We start from the raw sequence: 27,724 nt of genomic DNA, 5'->3' as shown, positions 1-27,724 counted from the left end.
TTGACTTTAAACAAAATTAGGATTAGTTGTATTTTTTTCAAAGAATATATAAAAAATTGTTGTTAGAAAAACTTTTTTCCTGTAGAAGTGCCCATCTTCCGATGTATGGACGACTTGTTGGAAATTTTAAGCGCTATTCATATATATATTTTTGGGAATTTTTTAAAAATAAGTTTTTGAGAAAAATGAATTTTAATTTTTTAAATAACTTTTTTGTCAGCGAAATTTCTTCCGAAAAGGTTTTAGTGTTTTTTTACGAAAATTTAAACAATTTCCTACATTTCATCCTTTGACATGAATTTTGTAGGTGTTATAGTTTTTAAGTTATAAATTTTTGTAAAGAATTAAGGAAAAAAAATTGGCTTTTCTAAAAATAGTCTAATTATTTTTCAAATATTTCAAGTATGCAAAGTTGCTTAAATGACCAATGTTTTTACACCCACAACGTTTCACTACTATCTGAGATGGTGCTGCCAACGGCCAGTCGAGTTGGCATGAAATTCGTCTATAACAGAAATACATTCCAATCTAGGCTAAATTATTCCTTTAAACTGACTCTGATTTTGAGAATTTAAATTTTTAACGAGATTTTTAAACAGAGATTCTAAATGCATGGTCTGCAGTTCTAATAGGAGATGGTTATCATAAATGTAGCACTGCATGGGGACGGACTGTTTTCCACTGAAACATTCCACTGACGGACTGTTTTCCACTGAGACATAACAGGCTTTTCGAAAAAGTTATTTTTTACAAGAATGAACGCATGTGACTCTCATTATGCTAAACATCCATTACGAAAACTGTTGTTGTGTGAAATTTGCTGTCCCGGCTTGTCATTCTATGCCATCAGATCAGATCGCAAATCACATCGCATCACAATCAACTTGATCTTAAGAGGCTTGCGCCACCGCTCAGTGGAAATGGCCCTTACGCCTCTCTGTTTTCAAACATTTACGGGGTCATTTTTCCACATTTCGGGTTCGATTCCTGTTCTGGCCGGGAGATTTTTCGTCAAAGAAATTTTTACCGACTTGCGACTTGAGGTCACGCGTATTCTAGAGCTTGCCACTCCAGAATACTTTCAAGGCGTGTTATTCGGCATAGAAATCTCAATTAAGTATAACTGAAAAAAAAAGACGCAAGTAATACCTATGTTGAGGAGGCAAAAGTTCCACTGGGAACGTGACTTCACCAACGTTAGCGCCTCGCGATTCGACTCTGTACGATCAAACCGAGGATTACGGTCAATCCGCTCGAGAGTTAAAAATGCTTTTGAAATTTCCAAAATCCACGGTTTGTGGCGGAGAGAGTGATCATCGCTCGAAAACCAGGAAGTGCCTGAGTAGCAAAGTCAGTGAAAGGAAGATGAAGTAGAAGAAAGAAAGAAGCAGAAGAAATTGTACAAACATTAATTACAAAAATATGCTTGCGTTGTTGCGTGATAGTTTTCGATCAAATTCTTTATTTTTGGTTTTTCAAAAAAAAAAACTCAGACTTTGACCGCCATGCGCCACTCTCCCCTAAACTCGATTGAGCTGATATTTTGCATAGGGTGTTTTTATGGGGCAAAAAATTTTGAAATTCTATATGGCCATTTTCATTAGCTCCCTAGTTTACACTCAACAGTATGTTATCGGATTGTTTTCACACTTACTCATCACTGAGCAAGAGGCGCAGCATGGGTCGGAAAGGTAAAATGAAGGACCCCTATAAAGACGAAAAGAGCAAGCTTATCCAGCAGAGACGAATGAACTCTCAGAGTTTAAAGTCTCTCTAATTCAATACCTTCCTTCCTTCCTTATCCAGCACTTGCATAAGTAGGGTCAGCCATCTTACGAGATAATGGGCCGTATTATAGAAATCGAGGCGATGAGAATTTTGCTCGTTAGCCTCATTTTGCTATTATACATACCGAGAAAGTCGATAGCATCGAGCGAGTGAATGCTATCGGTACAACTGTCATAATTTTTCGAGCAATTTGGTTTTGGTTTGATTGTTGTTTTTGTTTTATGTTTTGATTCGTTCGTTTGTTTTGATCAGGATTTGTTTTACGGGGTGCCACAATAGTCTTTACAAGGTAAGTGTTCAATCCAGAATCATTTATATCAACATGTTAATATTTGCAATGCATAATTTACTTACAGCACATATTTCGGTGGCTGGAAATAAGTGGACAGAAGAAAAAACAAATCACTACCAGTTTGAACGACTCGAAGACATTGCTCGAGACTTTTGTAGAGGCAGATGAAATAAGATCCCGGTTAAGGAAAAGTGGGAGGAATTCAGTGAGGAGCTTAATGCACTGGGACACCCCATGCGTCTTGGCTTAGAATGGCAGAAAGTAAGTGTTTTTTTCTATGATACAAACAGTTCATACGTGACTGTTGTTTTTATTACATATGAAACAATGCATGCCTATTTAGCTTCATTCGAAGAGGCAGTATCAGTTTTCTCCAAAACATAACCATATTAACACTTGGAAATACATATATTTAAAATTTTCATAGCAAATATCTCAAAAAAAAAGAATAGGCATCTTTTCTATAGAGCTTTGTGAAATATTTAAAACCCGTTTCATAATATTTCAAAGCCATAGCTGACATTCGTGCAACAGTAACGAATCGAGCAGTTTTCCTCGATTTCTATAATTCCAGATTTTACTCGGTGTGATCCTCGATTCGATTTCTATAATAGGGCACAATAAGACTTCTGATCCGTATTCATCGCAAAAACCATTGATAAAGAGAACACTCTGTGGATTGTGCGAAAAAATTGACAATAGGTGCACCTTCACTAGCAAGGGAGCTGGACAGAAAAGGCTCAAAAGAATGTACTAAACACAATCCCAGAAAGAAAGAAATATTCAGAAAGTAGTTCAGATATGGGAGAAATTTTAGGTGCATCAAGAAAACTGCAAACTAACACCAATTTGAGAAGGAAAACTTTTGGCATTCAGTCATACTTCCTGACGGAAGCAAATACATTCTGTTAAATATATACCAGAAATTTGTAATTTCAAATCTTCCAGCTAAATATTTTTCAATTTTGTTTATGTTGGTACTACTGTCAGTCATTTAGAAAAAAAAACTTTCTTTTTGTTTGGCGATTTTTGATATGGATAATTCTCTGTTTGCAGAAAACATTTGGTAACTCAAGCTGGCCAGTGAATTAGATATCGTTCACGAGACCGTTCGTCATACTTTGGTTGATGCTTTGGGCACGAAAAAAATCGCAGCACGACTAGTACCAAAAGAGCTCATTTTCGTACTCGATTCGTACAATTTGCTGTTGTACACGCAGTTTGGTTTCCGCAGAGGTAAATGAAGAAATGAAAGTTAAGCGCTGTCGGAGAACACGTGATCTTTTTTCATGATAGATCGAAATCTTCAAGATATAGTTTCAAGCTGGAGAGGATACACTATCATTGCTTGCGTATAGCCATAAGTTGTTCGCATTCGATACATACGATTAGTCTCGAAACTTTGGCAGGAGTATCCCTCATTTGAATAATAATCATCTGCATTCCAATAGTTAGTATCTCGTATCAATTGCTAACCCAATTTACATAGTTTCAAATTGACTGTTCCGTAAACATGTTCTTTAATAAAATGGATAAAATTACTGGTTGAGTAAAGAGAAAAAATGTTTTTCTCGAGAAAGACCGAAAAAAAACTCAAACATACACTTCGGAGCATCTTATCATGGGTAAAACCATAAGAATAAGCCGTATGAGTCACCTCTCGAGGGATGCAATCCTGCCAGCTATCATTATTACCGTACTGGAATGTTCGAATAGTCACTGATAAACAGGCAAACATATTGATCATTTCCCAAGTCATCACGCCACGCTGTGTCCCAGTTATCTGAACTTTGTACACATCGCAACGGATCCGGAGATCACAAATCTCTCCACAGCAGCCGTTCTCTAAACCGACCTCTCATTGATAACAACCATACATTGGAAGACATCATCGGCGCTAAACCCGAGTAACCGCGCGCATCTTCGATTTTAGTTTGTTTTACCCTCTAAATTATTCACCCGATAACGCGTGTCTCGTCTCTATTTGCTCTGCATCAGTACGCCCTACCTCTCGCTATTTCACTTGAGCCGACTGAATAGACTTGCTTACATGAATGTGACTCCCGGACGACAGCAGCATCGGTGGCTATCGGGAACCGATCGTCGTGTCCGATGCATGTGTATCCTTCTCTCTTCTGCGCGCGGATTTGTGAGAGATGCTCAGTCACAGCATCAGTAGTGTGCATCCAGAGGCTGTTGTTTGTTTCTAATGTTTATTATTGAGCCATTTTGCCTCAATATCATAACATGTAGAAACCGCTGATGGCGGAAAGGTCTTGCCAGAGGTTAACGGACACACAAATACAACACATATTTGCCGTGGACGATCTATCTCCTACTTTTCTGTTTTACGACTTTTTTTTTGTGTCTGTGGAATCTCAGTCTGATATTGGAAATAATGATTGAAAGCTCGTGTAAATGAGGTACACGTGGCGCGTGATTCAATATTTTGAGGAACAAAATAAGAATGCCGAAACTAGTAGAAACACAATGTACCCCTCTTTTTTACTACGCAAATAGTGATAAAACGTGTTATTCGAAACACTTCCTACTTAACTTATGTATTTTTTTCATTGAAAAGAGTTTTTGGTCCTTGTAAAACACGGAAAAGTATTTAAAGAATAAACCTGTTTTTCATATGATGAAAAACTTATAAATTTGGAGTACTACCGAATAAGGTTTTACGTTTAAATCTTTTATGTTAACACTGCAACATAATGTACACATTGTACCTCAAGTTTCACCTTCATTTCAATTTTAATTTTATACTATAATTAGAGTAAAAACACACTTGAACTCCAATTAGTTGACTAGGGGCGAAAAGAGCACCTTCTACCGCCGAAACTAACCTCAAATTTCTCTCTGGTGACCTTGTCAGTATTTTTGTTTACCTCGTCAGTGCGCGTTCACAGTGATGGTGCGAACATACAGAAGGAAATCCGGAAGACAGAATTGTTCAAAAACGACCTGTTCCGTAAGGCGAGACGGAACATCAACGAAACGAGCCGCCAAGTACCATGATATTCCGCGGCAAACGCTAGCTCAGTATGTGAGAAAATACGATGCGGCAATGTCGGGGCAGGAGGTGAGCCGTATTGGTTCCTTCAAAACTGTTTTCACCACCGTTGGAGAACAAGAGCTGGTGGACCATATTTAGGATATGGAGGTTCGATGCTACGGTATTACTACCCGTGAAATCAGAAGTCTCACTTACCAGCTGACGGAGAAAAACGGAAAAGCCCATGTCTTCAATAACAAAACGTAGCTAGCTGGCTGGGATTGGTTGCTTGGTTTTCGTGAGCGTCATCTGAAACTATCTTCGCTTGCTCCAGAGGCAACCTCTGCGGCTCGTTTACAAGGATTTAACAGGGTAGCGGTCAACATTTTTTTCGACATTTCGACCCGGACGCTGGCGGAAGGCAACTTTTCTCCAAGCAACGTCGACGAATCATCCGTCCTTACCGTAAGTTGAGCAATATTCGTTTTCATTAGTTTATAAACTAGGTTTCATGTTGTTTTAGGTACAAACGAAAAGATCCAAGGTGCTTGCTTAGAAGGGACGCCAACAAGTCGGATCGGTTACATCTGCGGAGAGAGGGCTGCTTTCCACAGCATGCATTTGCAGTCAAGAGGAGGATGCATCTGCCAAAGTTGACACGCAATGGACTGCGTGCCGGTTTCTCTCCAAAGCATGAACAGTCCGTTTGAAAGTGTTGGAAATAACACCATTCCGATAACTTTACCGTGCCGAGCGAGCGATTTCAAGCTTTCTCCATCTGAAGTCATACCTCTACCAAAAACAAGCACCAGAAAAATCGTTCGAGGTAGAAGGAGGGCAAAAGCCTGCAATATAACCACAAGTCCTTGAGCTGAGCTGAAGTCAGTGCAGGCTTTGAAGGATATAGGGAACCTGAAGAAAGCCAAGAAAGTCGAGCAGAAATCCTTTTCTAACAATGGATCCGAAACCCCAAGCGCAAACAAGGTCGACCAAAAGGAGGTAAGAACCAAGCAAAAACGACGGTCATACAAGATTCACTTTTCGAACATTGTGGCAGCTGCTTCAGTCTGTCGGAGGATGGACCACATTGGTTAAAGTGTTCGAACATTCAACGAATATTCTACTAATACAGAGAAAAAAGGATTGATATGGATTGAATCATTCTATGGTAAAACAACATATAATAAAATAATAAAAAATAAAGTATGTTACTAAAAACCAGAGCACAGAAAGGAACAGAGAACGCTTTGCGAAGTGATAAACAGAAACAAAACACTAATGAACTCAACTCACCCGCTGGAATGTCCATATGTCCGGGGCCAAGATTTTGTGTGTAATCATTCGGGTAGACATCGGACGCTTTGACCGAGTTTCCATTGCCTCCAGGTCCTCCATTGCTGGCCGCGGAGGCACCCATCGACGCGGCGAAACTGCTTGTAATTCCGCTGAAACTGTTACTGTTATTATCGAGCGCGGCAAACATCGGATGCAGCGCCGGATGGTGGTGGGTTGGGGTGCTTGAGAAACCCATCCGCATACCAGCTGCAACGGCAGCCGCCGACGAGCAGCTGGCGGTGCTCGCCCCTGAAGTGGCCAAGTTGGTGGGACTTTGCTGCTGTGGCGACGAGGACGAATCGTTGATGTTTTCCCGCTTAACGCTGGCCAGATCGAACTGACGGGCCGACGAGGACTGCTGTTCGACCATCGAGATCTGTGGCGAAGCCGGTACGAACACTTCGTCCGAGCTGAGGTTGTCCATGCAGTCGGCCGAGTTGCTGTCCTGATCGATGATGCTATCCGTAGAGCGTTTAACGACTTTCTTCGGATAGTGTATGGGATACTGATCGGCGGCCTGAAATACGGCTCCCGCTGTTCGTTTGAGGGTTTCTTTTGCGGCGGCAGCTAAGTACGAGTTTAGTTTGGAGGGATCGAGCTGATGGCTGGTGGAGGGTCCGGCCAGTTCTTGTAACGGATTTCGATTGGTTTGGTTGTTATTGCTGCTGGAGTGAGCGGGCGCTGGTTGCGCCGGAGGCGATGTACTGCGACCGGTTTTGTGAGATGATGTTAGGCCCTTGATTTGGAGTGTTTCAGCAATTTTCATAAAGCTCTGCAGCTCGGAGTGTTTCACGTTGACTTCGCCTTGGTACATGAATTGGAGCAATTCTTGCATCACGTTCAACGAAACATCTTTCAGGACAACTGTAAAAGAAAATGCATTATTTTAAGTGATGTTGAACACGTGGTTATGATAGCTTCTAGACCAGCTGTACGCACCAACGGGCCGCGGGCCGCATGTGGCTCGACGAACTCTTCTGGATGTCCCATGTGGGGTTACTTTATTCCAAACTATTTTCTATTTGTAACAATAACGAAAGCCTGAGAAATTCTTATCTAGTTTTATGACAAGCCGAGTTTTTAGTTGAGTTTTCGAAATAGACCTTTTCCAAGCCTTGAAGCCTTGAAGAAAAAGCCTCTATAATTCAGACCATTATCATCATTATTCTAGTCGTATTCTCGTTCCCGCAAACAAGAAGCGATCTTTCTCAATACTGTTGTCAGACACAGCTGTTTTGCTCGACCCAATGGAAGAATAGAAGATAGATATCGCACACAATGGTACAATTTTGTCCGGTGGAGGCCCCGCGCCATTTTTCATGCCTTCTGGTGGAGAGTGCTTTTGTATTTTTGCACCACATCATTTCAGCGTCTGTATCAGAATACGATTCGATGCCAAAAATTTTTTGATGCCAAATGTCTCAAAATTGCATAAAACGTCGAGATCTAGTGTGATCTCAAAAATTTTTTTTTGTCAAAAATCGGCACTCTGGGACTTACTATTTTTATTCGGAATACGAAACGAAAAGTATGGTTTTTGGGTGCCAATAAAAATAGTTATCTCGATTTTTCATTCGGAACTTGCTACAAAATGTTGATTTGCACGATAATATACCCTATGCAAAATATTAGCTCATTCGGACTTCATTTACCGGGGTCACAAACATTAAAATTAGAGTTTTGACGTAGGATTACGTCTTTCGGGAACATATTGGGGTACAAATTGGAAATCGAAAATCAAGCACATCGTAAAAATTGTCCAATTTCAAACGCTTATTGCTCATTCATTTCATGATGGATTGATGAAATTTTTGCGTCAATCGATTTCGGCACTCCATAACAATTTTTTGCATTGAATAAAATAATATATGTCATGAAACTAACCATCGAACAATTGAAAAATCTCAACCCCTATCCTAACGGAAATACCCACTTCTGATTGGTCAAATTGACGACACATGCGACGGTTCCCTAAAAGAGACTTCAAAACTAAGCTGCCTGGGGGAAATCGACATTGCAAATACATAAAAGTAGTGGAGCTTTTGCTCCCACCGAAATGTGTTCCCTAAATCGGCATTGCAAATACTTGAAAGTAGGGGCAACTTTTGTTCCTACCGAAATGTGTTCCCTAACAGAGACATCTAAACCAAGCTGCTCGGGGGAAATCAGCATTGCAAATATATGCAAGTCGGGAGCATTTTTATATTGCAAGTAAGGTGAGTGAGTGGAACCTTAATGTTGGTTGCTTCGTGAAATTTCATATCAATGACCGATCTGTATTGTGAAAAATTTAGCACAAGTGTAAGGGTAAAACTGTATAAGGTAGCAGTTGTGTTAAAATGACTTAATATATGAAACGGTTTATTTAAAATTTCATAAATAAAAACCAAGGTATGTTCCCGCTCGAGAACGGGTCGTTCCGTTTAAGTTTTCTGTTTTGTTGTGTTCATTTTCACTCAAGGAAAGTTCGAGGAATGTTGGAAAAATGAAGAAATATTCGAAAAAGTGATTTCCCATATGCTCTACATATACTATTAGGTTTTGTTAGTCCAATTAAAATTCGCATTGGGTTGAATAAACACTCAGAAAGTAAAAATTATGTAAGAAATTTACCTTTTCCATCTCAAATATGTTTTCTCTATATTAAGGTAACATGTTTTACTGATGAGAAAAAATAATAATTGTGTTCGGTATTCATCTTATATTACATTGGTGAGTTTTTTTCTTTATTTCATCCATACATGACACAGGAGGCATCTCGTCTAGGGTTACGGAGGGCGGTTTTCATCATATCTCATTCCACTTTGGCATCTTCTATCTGATACGCACCATCTAACAACTAATTACGATCCTTCTGTCATCATCACTCGGTTGTAAACACTGGTGAAGAGAACAAACAATACCCAATAACCAAACGTCTCTTCTCAGGGCCATCAAATCATTATCAAAGAGTTTAATTCTTCAAACATATTCAAAATCAACAGATAGCCTAACGGAATCCTACGTCAACTATGCGGTCGTGTCTCAAACACAACCCTCCTGTGACTTTTTTTGAAAAATGAAAAATCATCGAAAATCGTGTTGCATGCTGAAGAAAATCATGAAACGGTAAATCATATTAGATCCTAATAAAGAACATATTACATCATATTGAAATGTCAATGAAATGCTTTAACATTGACAAGTCTCATTTCATAACAGCAATGTCTAAACACAAAAAGGGACTTCTGAATATCAGCACTCGAAATTGCTGATGTTCGATGAAAGTAACAACGACAAACATCCCTTCTAATGAAACATGCAGCAAAACGAAGTGAACTACGCCATTGAACGCCAATCTTAGATATATATACCACATCGAATTCGGCACATTGCATCGTATCGCTTTGCAAGATTGCCAGATTGGTTTATTATATTCATTATAATAGTGATCAAAATTTAGTAATTAGTGTTTGTAACGGAGCTTAGCGTTTATGAAGGGAATTAGTGCCGCACCTTATTACGATTCTTACGTGGATGTTAGGTGTTGCGGGTAACGGGGAACTCACCGGGCGGTACAACGGGGCGGGGTTTTTACGGGCAGCGATTCGTGAATATTAGCGGTACAAGGATAGACCCATTTGATATCTATCATTAAGTGACAAGGTTTTTTTACGCGGATTTCCCAATTAACGCGGATTTTCGAATTAACGCGGTTTTTTTTACGCGATTATTTTCCGAGGTACGTACCCCCGCGTTTTAGTACCTGCGTGTACTAAAATTGTAAATATTGGATAGAATGATTCTTTAAAGTCTTGACAGATGGGTCATTAATGATTTTGTACATCAAATTTTTTTTCCCATTCGAATTTCTATGTTTTCGAAACAATCTCTTATTTACACAGAGTGGGGGGGGGGGGGGAGAATGGGTCAAGCACAAAATTGAATTCCATGCCAAACCGATATAGTGATTGTCAGATTTTCATAAAAATTGGTAGTTTTATTCTTCATCGTAAAATATTAGACCCATTTTTTTTCATTAGGGTGGGCATTTCCATTTTATGTTGGTCCGAAAAATCAAATTTTCCCTCTTATGACGTAAAACTACGTCTTTCAGGAAGGGTGCCAAATCAGAAAACAGGTCACGTTTTTATGAAATATAGTTAACGTTAATAACTTTTTTCACTGTGAACGAATTCTCATGATTTGCATACCAATCGAATCGGAAATTTTGATTTGTTTGATATGCTATACATTACAATTCGCTAATCTCCAAACGGTTTAAATTCATGAGAACTGGAAGAACCTCCTCTTTACCATACATTTGTTCTGCCGATTTGTGTTCTAAGCCTACCCGTATTTCGAATGCTTATAACTCAAACATTTCCTAACAGATCGGAAAGATGTTTGCATCAATTGGTAGGAAATATGTCCACGGGGTATCACAATTAATAAAATATTATTTCATGAGATGATCAATTGAATAACTGTAAAATGTCAAGCGTTATCTAAACGCCCTAACTGCCAAGTTTTGATTGGTCCGATTTACGGGTTTGTGTCTGGGGGAATCCGCTTTGTCAAAACATGCATGTTGGTTTTTTTTCTCCACTGAGCTGTGTTTCCCTAGCACGCACTTCAAAATTAATGTGCCTGGGGGAATCCGCTTTTCAAACAAATGCAAGTCGGGGTATTTTTGGTGTTGAGTACTTTTGTACTCGCTTGTCGTTGTGCAGATCGAAATATGTTTCCCTAAAACGTATTTCTAAACTGAGAAGCCTGGGAAAATCATCATTTCAGATACCAGAGGTGAATGAACTTTCGCGGTTCGAGAATTACGTAAACACGAGATGTGGAATAATTTCAGAGGGAAATGTGAATTACAATGATCGTTTGACAATTCTTTCGTTTACATATTTTGGTAGTCCTAGATTCCTAAAGATTATGTTACAAACCTGACAACAAGTTGTATTTCTGTTATTCTTTGTCATGAAACTATCAGTCAGGCTGATCTCTACAATCGTAAACCGAAACTACTGATGTTCCCGTGACACTCCAGAATCTCATTGGAGATAATCAATGCCTTGTCAATACCAAGGCGAACACTTCAATGATTGAGCGTTGTTCAAGCTAGAATCCAACGGTGCACGTAGTTCAAACAAAGTAGGGAAACGTTCGTCGATGCCGATCAAGTTCTAACCAAGTAGCAAATCGACTAATATTTCCAAACCAATACGGTCTGAATGAAAAAACACATTGTACACTTAGCTACAACTGTTTTCTCTCAATCGATAATGTTTAATCATTATATCAAGCTTCAAATTTCCAAATGTATCATAAAATAAAGTGACCAGACGTCCCGCGTTACGCGGGACAGTCCCGCATTTCAACAAAATGTCCCGCGAAACGTCCCGCATTTGGCAAAAGAAACGAAAATGTCCCGCGATATCAGTATATTTCAATATCACAATCTAATCCTGTTGATTTTCTTAAATGGATGAACCTCAAAAAAAAAACTTGTATTTGGCAGACTGTTCAAGAGCGCTTCTAATACATCCTAAGACTAATACGTTGAGCTGGTTTCATCGCACCGACAGTGCGCTTTTTGTTTAGAGAGTGTCAACTGGAAGCGACAGCAACAAAAATGGAAAATGATTTTTATAAAAGTCCCTTATTGATCCGCAGGGACCAACGCGAGTCAAACGAAAAGATCATCTTGGTCCTCTAGCTCGGTCAGGGCTTAACGTTTTAAATAAGCCGGAAAAACTAGTGTATACTCGACAGGAAGAGGGAGGGTTGTTTGATGAAGTATCGTGAATGAAGCGCTAGGCGGTCTTACGGAAGTTGGTCGGAACCTCAACCATGGTCGATGAAAAGGTGTATGTCGGCGTGTTTTTTTACATTTTCGTGGCTTTAGTGGTCGACTGTCTCTCCATTTTGGCCATTCACCCAAAAGTTTTTAACGGTCGCAGTTAGGGAGTGTTGAGAAGGTTGGCGGTCTTCGCGACAATGTTTATCTCCAGCCGATCCATTCTCCAGTGATCTTTTGGCATAATGGGCTGATCCCAGGTTCGGCATAAAGACCACATCACCTTCGCAACTTCCGGCAATCACTTCGTACTATATATCTCCCCGTTCAAAATATGATTAGAAAGAAGAGCGGCTTGGACATTCGCTTCACATCTGTCAGAGAAGGACCTTCTTCGAGAACTTGGTGTGGATGATATATTCGAAGTCATCGCTTACCTGGGGAACGTAAAGTACCCCATCCCCTGCCATTCGTTAAATTCAAGCATCAAGTACGTCTCGTCTTTCATTATAAGCACGGAAAGAAGTTTTTCACCAGTGAAAAAGAAGTTTTTCACTTCTTTGGCCGGAAAGAGGATTTTCACCAGCACCTCAAGCTACTCCTTCTGGGTGATTGCTTGCTGCTCAGATACGGCCGGTCTCATCTGACGCTTCCACATAAAAATGTCCAGTTTGACCAGATTCTCCTTCACCGTTTGGCCGGTTGCTTCGATGTCCCGGCTTAAGGAGCAGCAGGGATATGATGTTGTAAATACCAGATCGGCTATATCTGGCGGACACAAAGTGCCTCAGGATGTCCAACTCCTTCGCTGTGGGGTGGAGCTTGCAGTATGAAAAAATCATCAAGTTGCTTGACAGTGCTGCTGCTGCGAATCAACAGCCTTGAATAATTTTTGTTTTAGGCTTAATAAACGAAAGATTTAAGAAAAAATTCGAGCATTCCATTCGGTAATATTCGTAATTTCTTTTTCAAAGAAAATTGTAGAATTCGAATCGTTCTTGCCAGGCGTAAATGCTCTGATTGAGCGAGTGATTTTCAGGCGCAAACAAAATCTAAACAACCGAAAAATCACAACTGAGTGCCGATACTTAGAAAAAAATAATACATATCAGTTCAGACTCGCTAAACTATGGTATATGTTCCCATAACGTATATAAATAACGTTTTGTTATTTGTGTCCCGCGTTAGACCTCTGACCATCTGGTCACTTTATCATAAAATAAAAGAGTTGATTTTTGGACATTAAAATTTGATGCGGCGTGATTTGGTAAACATACTTATGTTTATGTAAAGTAATACAAGATAATATTACAATCAGTAACAGTATTCTGGGATCAATACCCGGTCTCTAGGCTAGATTCCAGACCAGAAAATTGCATTGAGAACATTTCGAATTCTGCATGGATCTTTTCACTGTTTTTCGAGTATTTTCAAACACTTTCGATGCTTGGTCAAAGAAAATCCGTCCTTGATGGCATGCGTTGCTCTTTCAAGCTCCTCCTTCTTCCAACGTTGTCTGCCCGTCCCTTTTCTGTAATTCAACGGCATCTGGAATCAATTAGATCAAAGGAAAGCCTCAAATTTGTAGGACCAATTCACCCTACAGAAACGTGTGCATGTCACCCCACACAACATGCGAAAATTAAAATGCAATTAATTTCATTCATTGTTATCAAGCATACAGTTTCGCTGCATCAATTTGTTCCTCCTCTGTAGGCGAACAGAACTTTACTGTACAATACACTAAAAAAACATATGTAAAAATGGACATTGGACAAATCCCGGGTAGGCATCATATCAAACATAAAAGGACGTTCATCAAATTTATTTGTAACGAAGAACATGAACTATTATAAAAATTTCGGTGCATTCTAAAATAATATTCGAAGTGGTAAACAAGTGGATTGCATAATATAATTGCGTAGTTCTACGTCGAAAATATGTGGCTCTGCCCTAGATACAACCCCTTACAATTTTTTTTCAAAAATTCATAACATTTGAACTACTGGACCGATTTAGATGATCGATACATAAAATTAAAGCCAATGAGCTAGTTTTGTTTGGAAAACATTACGCTTGGGGAAAAAACCCGATTTTGTTTTTGTAATTATTGATTGTAATTGTTTTTCATAGCCTACACGGTTTCGGAACTAAGGTCACCATATTTTTCATGTTTTTTCTTGAAATCTGAGGGTTTTTAAGATAACATATCCGAATATTAGAGAGGTGTCTTTTTTGTTTTCGAATGATTTTTGACGTAGAACTACGTCTTTCATTAAGGGTGCCAAATCAGAAAATAGGTCACGTTTTTATGAAATAAAGTTAACGTTAATAACTGTGTTTGCCGCGAACGGATTTTGGCGATTTACATACCAAACGAATCGGAAATCCCCTAAGATTTGTTTGTTATTCTATACATCACAATCCCTTGGTGTGTAAATGGTTAACATTCATAAAAACTATAAGCGTTTCCATTTTCCCATACATCTGTTCTGCCGATTTGTGTACTTTCCCGAACAGAGCTGTCAATAACGAGTAACTTATCGATGAGCAACGAAGGGGAAATCCATGAAAAAAGGAAAGGAAGAAGAAAAAAGAGGAACATTTGCCTAGAGTATAAACAGTGGATCTCGCAAATTTTCAGTCTCGTTCTGTTTTCAAATCAATGAACATCGCTTGTTCTTCCTTGTTTTGCGTCATCACATGCCTTTGTTCGGGTTGAGCTGTGGACGCGACCAAGTTATTCATTCGCTGATGACAAATTGCGACATACGATCAGCTAGTGTTTTGTTCTGTGAGGGCAAGAACGAATCATCGATCAATTATCGTCAATTGATTCTACAATAAAAAAAACCATTTCAGGGCGATCAAACCATTCTACTAAACAGTTATTTCTAAAATTTCACAGCATTATAAAATAATATCCGGATTTATTAACAAGCGACTTATATAAAATAACAGCGTAGTTCTACGTCAACATTGCGGTCGTATCTTAGACACAACCTCTTAAAATTTTTTAAAGTTTTCGTTCAATATTCCTATGCGACTGGACTACATCTATGCGGCTAGAATCCAGTTTTTATGCATATGTGGTATTTCATGTAGATTCAAATTAGTATATCGATCATCAGAATTACCGGTCAATTTACAAGATATGAATTTAAAAAAAAAAGTCATTTTTGGAAAAAAGGGAACAATGATTTTTCGGACCATCGGTTAATTTTAAAAAATCACTTACATGTTGTTTAATTATCTTGAAATCATTGAGAAATTGATTTCTAAACACAATTCTTAATAGAAAGTAATATTCACTACATTGACCCATTGTCACCCCCTCTAAGGGGTGAGATTGGTTCAATTTTAATTTAATCTTAGTTCAGTGAAAATTTAATATCATTCAACAATTCCTTGAACACTTACGAGTGTTCATCATTAGAGAACATTTCTATGTAATCAGAATTTGGCTTTACTCTAATTTACGATAGTTGTGACGGTACCTAATGTTATCCCGTATAAGAATCGCTGCTCTTGGTGCAGTTTGTGTGCTATCGAAAAGAAAGCCTACATTTTCGTGTAGAAATTCCTCGAATCCTACAATTATTAAACCAAGTCTCCCTTGGCGAAATGAAATGAGTCTTCGTCGATCAAGAGGGTGAGAAGCTCGCTTACGATATCGGCCAACAGTGCAATTCAAGTATCGTACAGACGATAAGTACGATTAGATAAACCCCAACAGAAATCTCTATTCGTGGGTAACTCATACACTGGAGAAAAACATTAGTAAACCCAGCTACCAAATCTTTAGTAGTCGAATGATTGGTAAAATGTACACATTTTTAGTAAATATTACCAGAATTATGTAAAAACTATGTCAGATACAATATACATCTCTACCAACGATTCGTACATTTTACTTCAGAGGGTAAGTAACCTTGTTGTCATATTTGGGAAGTTGCGAAATGCGCACATCGTGATTGTGATTTCTCCGGTGGAAAAGAAGCCGGGGATGCAGTACGGAGGTGAACATTTGTATTTTTTCGGATACTAATCAAACCAGAGCCGTCCGATATAGTAAAGTATGGACATATTTCTCGAACCGTACCTAGTACGCACCTAGTGAAATCGTATCGCTAAAACAACGTCGATGTACTTGATTCAGAAGAGGAAGAGGAACTCATTGAGCATTAACTCATAAAATCTCTACCATTTGGTCGCACATCCGACGGAGCATGTTTTATACGATTTGCGAGGACAAATCATGGAGGAAATTGAGGTAATGTAATTGTTTTTGCCTGATTGGAAACAAACAGATATGAAACTGTATATTTCAGACACACATCCGTAAGGACATGTGCACACAATGTTTTATGTGATGGATTCTTCGTTTTCCTGGGATGATTGGCACAAAATTCACTAGGAAAATCCGCCTCGAGATATGTGGTTCTTCACGATAAGGATTCGCCCAGATACACTTTTCTTCAAGAACAAGTTTGTAATATAAATATTTTACGACATCAAGTCCAATGATATGGTCAGTAGTAGATGATTTTCTGTCTTTATAGTTGTAATGAATAGTTTGATTCGAATGGAACTTTCAACGGACAACTCAAAAACAAAGATACAAATACGAACAAATACAAGTGATTAAGTTTCGTCATTGCACATTGCAAGACACTTCTCGGTCACACAATATGCTTTTGCTAATTTCAGATGATTCCTCTCTCTGAATGACGAAAAGAAACAGGATCATGATCGAGTACAGATGGCAATGGAAGAATCTTATGGGATCGACTTAGTTGACGCTGCTATTAGACCTGTTCCCTAGTACTCTGCTCGTAGAATTATTGTAATGACAATTATTGTTTGTTTGTTATTTACTTATTATTGAAGAATTATCCCAACTGTATATAGAATACTATTGATGTATTTGAAGTATGTAGAATAACATGTAATAAAACATAGCATTTTGAACATAAATCATTTACAAAAAAAAATCCCTACCGAGAATACCTTACAAATGAGAAACCAAACTAGGCCAACAAATCCTATATAATTGAACCGACGTTGTGTCGATATTGATCCAACTTTGTATCAACAAATCGTGCTCTTGTTTGACATGCTGCCTACCAATTTTTTTCGTAGGATGTACCAATGATTAGTACGGTAGAAAATTACTAGCGAATTGGTAACATGTACCAAAAAATTTGTCATATTTACTAGTGTTTCCTCTCAGTGTATCGACAAATGGATAGGTGTTACCGAAATACTTATTCTTAGGAGAGAGGGAGAGATAAACGACCAATTGAATCAAAACTTTCGGTCACGGAACAAATGATAAATATTTATCTCTGAGCCCCACTTCATTACGCATCGATATGTTCGGACAAGGTTATAAACATCATTTATCGTTCTACCTACATGATAAAGGTACCCTGTTTCCCCCTCCCGCTAGCCACCGGTGACACTTTCGTTAACAATACATCATGTACGACAAGACGTTGTATCTGTTCGGGGCCTATCTATTGGCCCACTTGAGGCGATATTATTGGTTTTTATCTACACGTAAGATATAGCGATATCGACCGGGGTGAAGTTGCTAATCTTGGGCTTCTGCGTGTGCGAGTGATTGGTTGTTTGCGTTTCGATTTTAGGGGGGTAACAATTTTGTCTCATTGTGTAGATACTGTGAGTCATGACGTGCAGCTGTAGGTAGATATTTGGCATCTTCGGAGGAAGGATTCTATCAATGGAAATGATCCGATAAGAAGGTTCATCTTTATTTTTTTGAACAAAAATCAAAAGAGGTAACAATCATTGATAGAAAGGTATGCCAAATCATTATGGTATAACCCTAATTAATTTTATCATTTTGCTTATCTTAAAACTCATTTGGGCGATAAAGTTATGCTATTCAAATTGCCTATTCATATAGATATCGTAAAGCATCGAAGTCCGGACACTTATGCGCTTACGATGATAACTTCATCTACTGAAAAATATTGACATATCATTGCATGAAAAATTACCGTTCCCATAGAATTATAAGGTTTTCGTGTAAATCACGATTCACAGAATTGTGCCGTGATTTTAAATCCGGACACTATTTTATTCATTATTTGAATTCCGGACACTTCTGCTGCTCTTGTACAACTCCTACAAAAAGAAATTTCATCGTTTACTCATATCAACACATCTGGTGATCCTTTTTTTGGTATAGATAGAAGACGATATGGGAGTGCGTTTCATCACATGAAAATCCATTTCCAGTTTCGAACAAAGATCAATTTCGCTAGCGCAAACATAAAATGGACTAACAGCACTTGTCACTATCTTATTGTAGAACATATGGGAATTTAATTTTTCCTTTTTCCTTCAGAGTTTTCCGAAAATTTTCAATTGTCATGTTTGACTGGAATATTTTTGGTTGAAATATCTGTATTTTTTTTATGGGACCCTTCTCCGTTCCAGAGGAGGGAGGGGTGTCATACCATTATAGAAACATTTCTCATACCCAAAAACCCTCACATCCCAAATTGTGCTAGATTAGCTTTCGAGTTATGCAGAAATTTGTGTTTCATTTGTATGACAGCCCATCCTTAGAGAGCGGGAGGAGTGTCTAACCACCATAGAAATATTGATTGCACCCTAAAATCACAATATGCCTAATTTGGTTCCGTTTACTTGAATAATTCTCGAGTAATGCAGAAAATTGTGTTTCATTTGTATGGCAGCCCCCCTTCGAGAGGTGGGTGGAGAGTCTAATCACCATAGAAACATTTATTGCACCCTAGAACCTCAGTATGCCTAATTTGATTTCATTTGCTTGATTAATTCCCGATTAATGTAGAAATTTGTGTTTAATTTGTATGGCAGCCCCCACTTAGAGAGGGGGGAGGGGTCTCAAACTATCACGAAAACCTTCCCCGGCCCCAAAAACCCCTACATACCAATTTTCATGTTGATCGGTTCAGTAGTTTCCGAGTCCATAAGAATCAGACAGACAGACAGACAGACAAAAATCCATTTTTATATACAGGGTTTTCCATTTCGGGCTTCCGAAAGTACACAGCCCTGCGCTGACAACCGTTTGACATAGCTGTCAACCAAAGTGTCATATCGTTAGTTGAATGTCTGCCATTTTACAATATGGATCGTTTTAGCATCGCACAACGTGTTAATTTTGTTAAATACTATAAAAATTATGAAAAACCGGCAAATGTTTTTCGAGCATTACGGACGGATTTTGGTCGTCATGGACGGCCTACAGAGCACACAATCGCTAATGTAGTGCGTAAATTCGAACAAACTGGATCCGTAGCGAATATTGTGAAACATGTGCATCATCGTAATGTGCGTTCGGCCGAAAATATTGCTGCTGTTGCTGCCAGTGTGGAGGATGACCCGAATGCTTCGATTCCACGGCGTGCTCAGCAATTGGGCTTGTCAAACACATCATTGTGGCGAATTTTGCATTTGGACTTGCACCTACATCCATATAAAGTCCAACTGGTACAAAAATTAGAGCGTGGTGACCATGGAATGCGTCGGGCATACGTCGATTGGGTGAACGAACAACAGCAGCAAAATGCTGAATTTTCGCATCAAATTTTCTTCGGTGATGAGGCACATTTCGAGCTTGGTGGCTATGTGAACACTCAAAATTTCCGTATATGGGGCTCAGAAAATCCACACGTGATTGTTGAGAGGCCATTGCATCCGCCAAAAGTCACTGTTTGGTGGGCATTATGGTCTGGTGGAGTCATCGGGCCGTATTTCTTTGAAAATGAGGACGGCGAGACGGTAACTGTGAATGGTGAGCGCTATGGCCGCATGTAAACCGATTTTTTTTGCCACAAATTGAAGATATGGATACGGATGACATGTGGTTTCAGCAGGACGGCGCCACGTGCCACACAACACGACCAAACATGGCCATATTGCGAACGAAATTTGAGGGACGCATCGCGTTTTGGTGATGCCAATTGGCCGTCCAGATCATGTGATTTGAACCCGCTAGACTTTTTGTTGTGGGGTTATGCGAAAGACCGTGTCTATGCCAACTCTCCGCGCACTCTTGAACATTTTAAAGACAACATTCGTGAAGTTATGACCGAGATACCCCATATGTGCCGAAAAGTCATCGAAAATTACCTGTTCCGGATCAAGGTGTGCGAGGAAGCCCTAGGTGGACATTTGAATGATGTTGTGTTTCACACATAATGACATAAACCAAACTTTAATTTGAAATAAAAGTTTCATCGAAATTCGAATTCTAAGTGTGTTCTATTTCAATTTACTTTCGGAATTTAAATATGGAAAACCATGTATATAGATAATGAAAAAGTGTCCGGATTCAAAAGCATTACGGCATTCGATATAGGGCGCTTGCAGCGTGCAATATGTATTAGTGATCTGTTGGGCAGACAAAAGAGATCGCTGCACAGGATTTATATGGATCAACAAGATTGAGCTTTGTTGAATTAATTATTCTAGCAAAATACACTCGACAAAAAAATAAGAGGAACAGAGTGCGAAGTCGGAAATTTTAAATGATTTTTGACATGCTGTAACTTCGTGAAAAATCAACGCATATCGATTGGATGTACGTCATTTTGAAGCTATAACTTTCAGGTATTAGAATAATTTACGTACATATTTTTATCTTGTTGTGTATAGGTTTAGTGGGCAACAATATCGGGAAAATCGATTTTTCTTTGTTTTTTCAAGAAAATTCTGGACTAACACAATTTTTTGCTATTCAACTTAATAGCAAATCTAATTAATGTTATCAACCAGCTTTTATTTGGTTCCAAGAACGTTCCTGTAGGATCTTCCCACACAGAGATATTTCAATTTGAATTAAAAATTGCCCCTTCGTCTTTGATGATGAATAATTAAGTAAACAACCATTGCATCGCAAATCGAAAGGTAGTTTTAAAAATTCCAATAAATTTTGCACAAGGAAAATTTGTTACTTTGACGAAAAAAGAAATTTAAAGTTTTTGCATCGATTTCAAAAAAGTGCCAAAAACAGGATTTTTATAGTGCTTTACAAAATTCACTGTAATTGTGCAAATATCGCAGCAAGTCCTAATGTTTGCAGGCAAATTTTTAGCCTAGTGTATTCTCTAAATATCTGTGAACGTTTCATATTGATACGTTTAGCCGATTTTTCTAGCTGATTTTCAAAAATTTGGAGTAAATTAGACAAGCATTTAATCGCAAATCGTGTCACAAGTACAAAATCCTACGCGATTCAAATTCGATTCGAAGCCATATAAACGGAGAAGAATGGAAATTTCTGTTACGGTTTTGGTCCATATCAATGGAATCAGATTGATTATTCTATGATTTTCACAGAAACAGTGCAAACTGCACATTGCGATTGTATAGCCGGATTAGGTGAAGTGTGTTCCCATTTAGGCTTTGTGCTTTTTCCCCTGGAATGTTGGTCTCGAGACCTCTAATGAGCTATAATGAACAATCGTGTGCAGGTATCCTTAATCGGTGGTTAGTTTCGCCGAAAAAGCAGTTGATTATGTTGAAATTAAGGACATATTCAGTCAGAAAGATCAACCAGCCTTCAGATATGATTTTCGGATACCTGAATGCTCTACGGAGAAGTTAAATATGTTTAAAAGAAAATTGATCGGAAACGGAGAAAATCCATCAATTAGCCAATTCGTGGAAAATACAAGGAAGCATTCGAACGTGAGCTCGAGCCTCTGTGACTTTGATCTAGTAGCGAAAATGTTGATAATTTTTTCTGCTAATTTTTCGATTCAAATCTAGTGGGAAATTCGTTCAATGAACATCGCGAAATAGCTGCTAGTAAATTAACTAATTTGTGTTAAACAAAATCTCTTGTTCATGAAACAGCTTGCCTAACTGTTTCACAGAGTTCATGTTAGTTCTATGAAAAATCTCGCGCTAGTAGAAAGGCTGCAACTACATTTAAATATTCTACAAGAACGCCGATTTATAATAAAACCGCTTCTGCTGCATAGAAACTACGAATGTAAACAAGTGTGTGTGCTCTGCATGTATGTGTAGCAAGAGCCCTATTCTCGCTTCAAAAAAAAATAAACATATCACGTTTTCAATGAAATTGCCAATTTTAGTCACTGAACCAACGAAGCGCGGGAGTGTCATTACTACCGAAATATATTCACCTGAATTACACATTCCACAATCAAAACAGTAACCGCAACAGTAAACATGCGTGCGCAAATAACGAAGAAGTGAAAAAAACAACACTCACCGATTGGATGCTTGCAAGGATTGCTAATAAACATCTCCTGGAAGTACGGGCTACAGATCGCCAGCACGATCTTGTGCGCCTTCAGAAGCTTCCCGTCGCAGGCGATCGTCACATCCACCAGATCACCCCGCTCGTACAGATTCTGGAACCCATTGGCGATGTTATCCGCGAAGTTGTTCCAACATAGGGCAAATTCATCCATTCTAATTTTTTTTCCTTTCTCTGTCGATATTCACAAATCACAAGTATATCACTGTTATCCTGTTCTTTCCCCGCGGAGCCACAGGAAGGATGGTTACTAATCAAGAAACGGTCGAAGAAAACGGAATCGGTTAAACATCCACCGCCTGCTAGAGACGACTTAAGACTGATGCCGTCTACGCGCAACACGTTCAACTTTTCGACGACTCGCTCTTCGTGCTGTGACGAATCCTTATCAGTGATCATCGTGTTGCACCGGACTCTTCCTTGCGTTACGGGCGGCCGGGAGCTAAGATGCCGATGATACGGGGTAAGGAACGCACTAATTACGATAAGAGAGAAGGAAAAAGGAAAAATGATCACTATTTTACGAGCACTGTGACCTAACGAAGATGAGTAGTCATCGCTTTTGGTTTGTGATATCCTGCAGCAATCGAATTGGAAAAGCGATAAGAACGGAAACACACAAAAACCCGGCTTTGAAGAAAAACGAAACAGCTGAGGCAAAGTCAGGTGCGGGAACAATCACGTTGGGATGGCTTCTCTTCTCGGAGTGGAACTTCGGGGTGCGTTTAGCAATGCTCGTTGCAACGATAAAAAGTCAGTAGTTTTACCAAATTGATGATGATTTCTTTCGACAATAGGAACAAAAGAACAAAGAACCTTTTGTTCACCAAACGGCACCCTCGGGGTTATTATATGACGAAAGATGTACGCAGAAACCTAAGAATTTCACCAAGCTTGGAGTAGCGTGGAAGAACAAATCCGAATGGTGAAATGTATCACTATGTGTGAAGTTCGTGCCGTCTTCAACCGCAATCATACGCATTTTGAGGCCTGCGGGTGCATCATTAGGGGCTGTCCACATACCACGTGGACAACTTTACGAAAATGTCCACGATTGTCGACGGTGAGGAGGGTAGGGGTATAGCCAATGTCCACGTGGATACGTGAAATAAATATTTGAAAAAAAAAAACAATCACATCTATCTTCAAAAATCAACGAATTCTTTTTTTCATTTTCAAGAACTTTTCAAACTTTCCTATCATGCTTGTTCTGCGTATTTGACAATAAAAAGTTTGAGCTGCCTGATGTTTTTTTTTCTCAAATACTTGTTAGTGTAAAGTGACTTTTTTTTTACAACTTAAATGCATTTTTATTCAGATGTTTTGCTATTTGAATACATATTTTACAGTTCAAGTGACACAGTCTGGGCTTTACATCTTTGGTTCACCTTTTGGATTTAAAATCATACTGTTGAGCAAAAGTTCCTTATTTTTAATTTGACAGTTGTTCACCATTTTAATGGTATTGTTTGAATAGTGTAAAGTGACCAGATGGTCAGAGGTCTAAAGGCCCATTTATACGTTGCTAGTAGCTGACTTGACAATGAGCAGCTACTGACCCGGTGGACTCGCTTGACAATTGGTTGACTCGCCTTGTCCGTTCACACAGTGTGAGCTGCTGGCGAGAAACTAGATACTACGGCACGGGTTTACCAGGGATGCCAGGCGACTTTTCAAATGTCCATCAAATAGTCAGAAACAGCAATCAGGTCCGAATTTGTCAAATGATTGGTCCAAAATCGACTTCTTTATTGGCAGTTTGCATCTTAGGTTTTCAGTTGAATGTATCATCACACAATTTTATAGCAAAACAAACGCTGATCGTGTTTAAAAATACATACTTTGTGCTGAATTTCTTTGAACTGAAGGTACTATCCGAAAAAGCAGAAAGAGAAAAGGATTCGGGCCAGGAATTAGATGCAAAGAAAAGGAGCAACAAATACAATATTGAAGGAACTCTACGATGAGGATCCCCGTGATTACAGAGCAGTGTTGATAATAACACCTGAACAAGTGAAAAAACTGTTGGATTTAATTGCTCCACGAATACAACGCCAAGATACAGTCATGAGGGATGCTGTACCTGCAAGAGTTAAATTAGAAATGACATTGATGTGCCTTTGTTTTGGAATATCGTTGGGATGGTTGTCGATATTTTTTAGAATCTCGAAAACATCCATAGCTCAGATAATTCCGAAAGGATGTGATGTTATAAATGGTAGTCTAAAAGATTTTTTTTTAATTTTATTTATTTTGTGAAATGAAAATGACAGTCGATTTGCAGGTGCAATAAATACGCTTCAAAAATTTTAATAATGAATGAAAATGTACTTTTTTAAATCGAATATGTATTCTGTTTCTTAGAACAATACTTTTTTTTGTAAGTTGTGATCTGATAATGATTCTATATTAGAGATTCTCAAGAAAACTATCTCAAAAAGAAAGCGTGCCCCGCCAGCGTGCAAAACGAAATAACAATTATTTCGTTTAGAAACTATGAGGGTTTTATTTGTTTTTCCAATAATTTTCAAGTCTATAAATATCTTCACATATTTTCAAATATCTTAAAAATAGAGACATTTCATTACATTTGGCATCACTGATTCGAACGCTAAATTCTGTTTTTGACGTTGTGAAGCATGCAAGTGCGAGTAAATTCAAAAAACTTTGAAGTAGCTCGCACGCCGGATTTGGAAGCGTCAGACGTGACTGGCCGTATCCTAGCAGCAGGCAATCACCCAGAAGGAGTAGCTTGAGGTGCTGGTGAAAAACTTATTTTTCACTGGTAAAAAACTTCTTTCCGTGTTTATAATGAAAGACGAGACGTACTTGATGCTAGAATTTAACGAATGGCAGGGAATCGGGTACTTTACGTTCCCCAGGTAAGCGATGACATCGAAAATATTATCCACATCAAGTTCTCGAAGATGGTCCTTCTCTGACAAATGTGAAGGGAATGCCTAAGCCGCTCTTCTTTCGAGTCATATGGTAAACGGGGAGACATATAGTACGAAGTGATTGCCGGAAGTTGCGAAGGTAATGGGTCTTTATGCCTAACCTGGGATCAGCCCATTATGCCAAAAGATCACTGGAGGATGGATCGGCTGGAGATAAACATTGTCGCGAATACCGCCAACCTTTTCAAAACTCCCCAGCTGCGACCGTTAAAAACTTTTGGGCGAATGGCCAAAATGGAGAGACTGGAAATGGAGTCGACCACCAAAGCCACGAAAATGTAAAAGAACACGCCGACATACATCTTTTCATCGGTCATGGTTGAAGTTCCGGCCAACTTCCGTAAGACCGCCCAGTGCTTCATTCACGATACTTCATCAAACAACCCTCTCTCTCTTCCTGTTGAGTATACACTAGTTCTTCCGGCTTTTTTAAAACGTTAAGCCCTGACCGAGCTAGGGGACCAAAGATGATCTTTTCGTCTGACTCGCGTTGGTCCCTGCGGATCAATAGGGGACTTTTATAAAAATCATTTTCCATTTTTGTTGCTGTCGCTTCCAATTGACACTCTCTAAACAAAAAGCCCACTGTCAGTGCGATGGAACCAGCTCAACGTATTAGTCTTAGGATGCATTAGAAGCGCTCTTGAACAGTCTGCAAAAATAGAGTTTTTTTTGAGGTTCATCCATTTAAGAAAATCAACATGATCAAATTGTGATATTGAAATATACTGATATCGCGGGACATTTTCGTTTCTTTTGCCAAATGCGGGACGTAATCTTACGCGGGACATTTTGTTGAAATGCGGGACGTCTGGTCACTTTATGTTAGTGTGAACACAATGGTAGAATTCGTGGTTTTCGAAGATGCTTTAAACGAAATTGCTACGAAAGTAGATAACCTAGCAATTTGGTGTTAGAGAATTAATCATAAAGCAGTTTGTGAAGATTTATCAGGTTGATCAAGAGCTTTTTGATAAGTTACCAAATACCCTATGTACAGTGTTGGAAAGAAAAAAGTAAACAGCATTACGCAAAATACTTTTTCATTATTTTTTTTAGAAAATGAACGTATTTTTTACAAGGATGTAAACAAGCCATCGTTTGTATTCATTTTCAAGTTTACATAAAACTCCAACTCATTGGATTTTTTCATCCAGTATTGTGCATAGATGCTCTATGGGGTTGGGGTCTGGGGACTGGGATGGTCACTCAAGCATTTTAATCTATTTGGACTGAAAATAGCGCACCTTCAAGGTGTGTTTAGGATCATTGTCCTGTTGGAAGATATAGCTTTTATATTCATTTTCCTTAGTGACGGCTTTAAATTTCCCTCCAAGACATTGACGTAGGACTCAGCAGTCTTCTTTACATCGATCTTGACGAGATTGTCCACGCCATTCCAATAAAAAAAACCCCTCACAAGCAACTATTCTCCACCCTGTTTAACTGTTGTTTGAGTAGGCTGGATAGCTCAGACTTCAGGCTATCATTTCTTTCATACTCTAGTTGCAAATCAACCCACCCAGCAAACATTAAATCGCATAACAAGCGTATATCCCAGCAAACATTAAATCGTATAACTTTGCACATGATAAGTCACATATAATTTCGTATCAAATCACAATCGCATAAAATATCAATCAAAATATCGATCATATATATCTAAAATCGCATAAAATGCAAAAACACGATTTTCCATGTCATCGATGGATTGAGTGGTAACGTTGTCGTATCAAATCGCATATCAGTCCAAAAAGCATCGCATATCGTTATATACGGCTTTATATGCGTACAAAATATGGCATATACGTATATCGCCTCCACTTTTGTGTGTATATGCTAGTTATCTGCATCATATATCATACAAATGTGTCTTGGTTGTATGTATATCGCCTCCAATTATAGCTATTCATACGACTTAATGTTTGCTGGGATATAACATCATATGCCCTAAAATTTGGTTGGCATATAATGCGCCTAACTGGCATATGCATGCAAAAGTGGACGCCATATACATACATGGCAAATGCTTACCGAATTTGTTTGGATGAATATGCAACTTTGACCGGCTATAATAGCGATTATGTTGGAATTGAATTGCGATCTAATATGAATATATTCATGAATTGTCAAAGCACCAAATACGACTTTTGCCATACCTATATACGATTTATTACAGACATAGAAAAAAACAAATGGCGCAAAATATTTTCGTGAAACGTTTATTACAACCTCACGAATCGCCATTTTTATATATGAG

The 27,724-nt window shown here is 38.7% G+C and overlaps 1 protein-coding gene across 1 annotated transcript in view; it reads right to left on the bottom strand.

Annotated features, from left to right (window-relative positions):
- LOC129761914 (protein abrupt) overlaps window positions 1-23,203 on the bottom strand; it is a 33,547-nt gene extending 10,344 nt beyond the window's left edge. The window contains exons 1-2 of the mRNA XM_055759763.1: window positions 22,460-23,203; window positions 6,372-7,277 (exon numbers count right to left, since the gene is read on the bottom strand). Coding sequence (XP_055615738.1) covers window positions 6,372-7,277; window positions 22,460-22,661 — 1,108 coding nt within the window. The 5' untranslated portion in view covers window positions 22,662-23,203. The remainder of the gene's footprint in view (window positions 1-6,371; window positions 7,278-22,459) is intronic.
- Window positions 23,204-27,724: the final 4,521 nt, after the last annotated feature.

The sequence above is a fragment of the Toxorhynchites rutilus genome, chromosome 1 (genome assembly GCF_029784135.1).
Source record: "Toxorhynchites rutilus septentrionalis strain SRP chromosome 1, ASM2978413v1, whole genome shotgun sequence".
Classification (NCBI taxonomy): domain Eukaryota; kingdom Metazoa; phylum Arthropoda; class Insecta; order Diptera; family Culicidae; genus Toxorhynchites; species Toxorhynchites rutilus.
The sequence above is the reverse complement of the archived record's forward strand: the minus strand, read 5'-3'. Positions and strand labels throughout refer to the sequence as shown.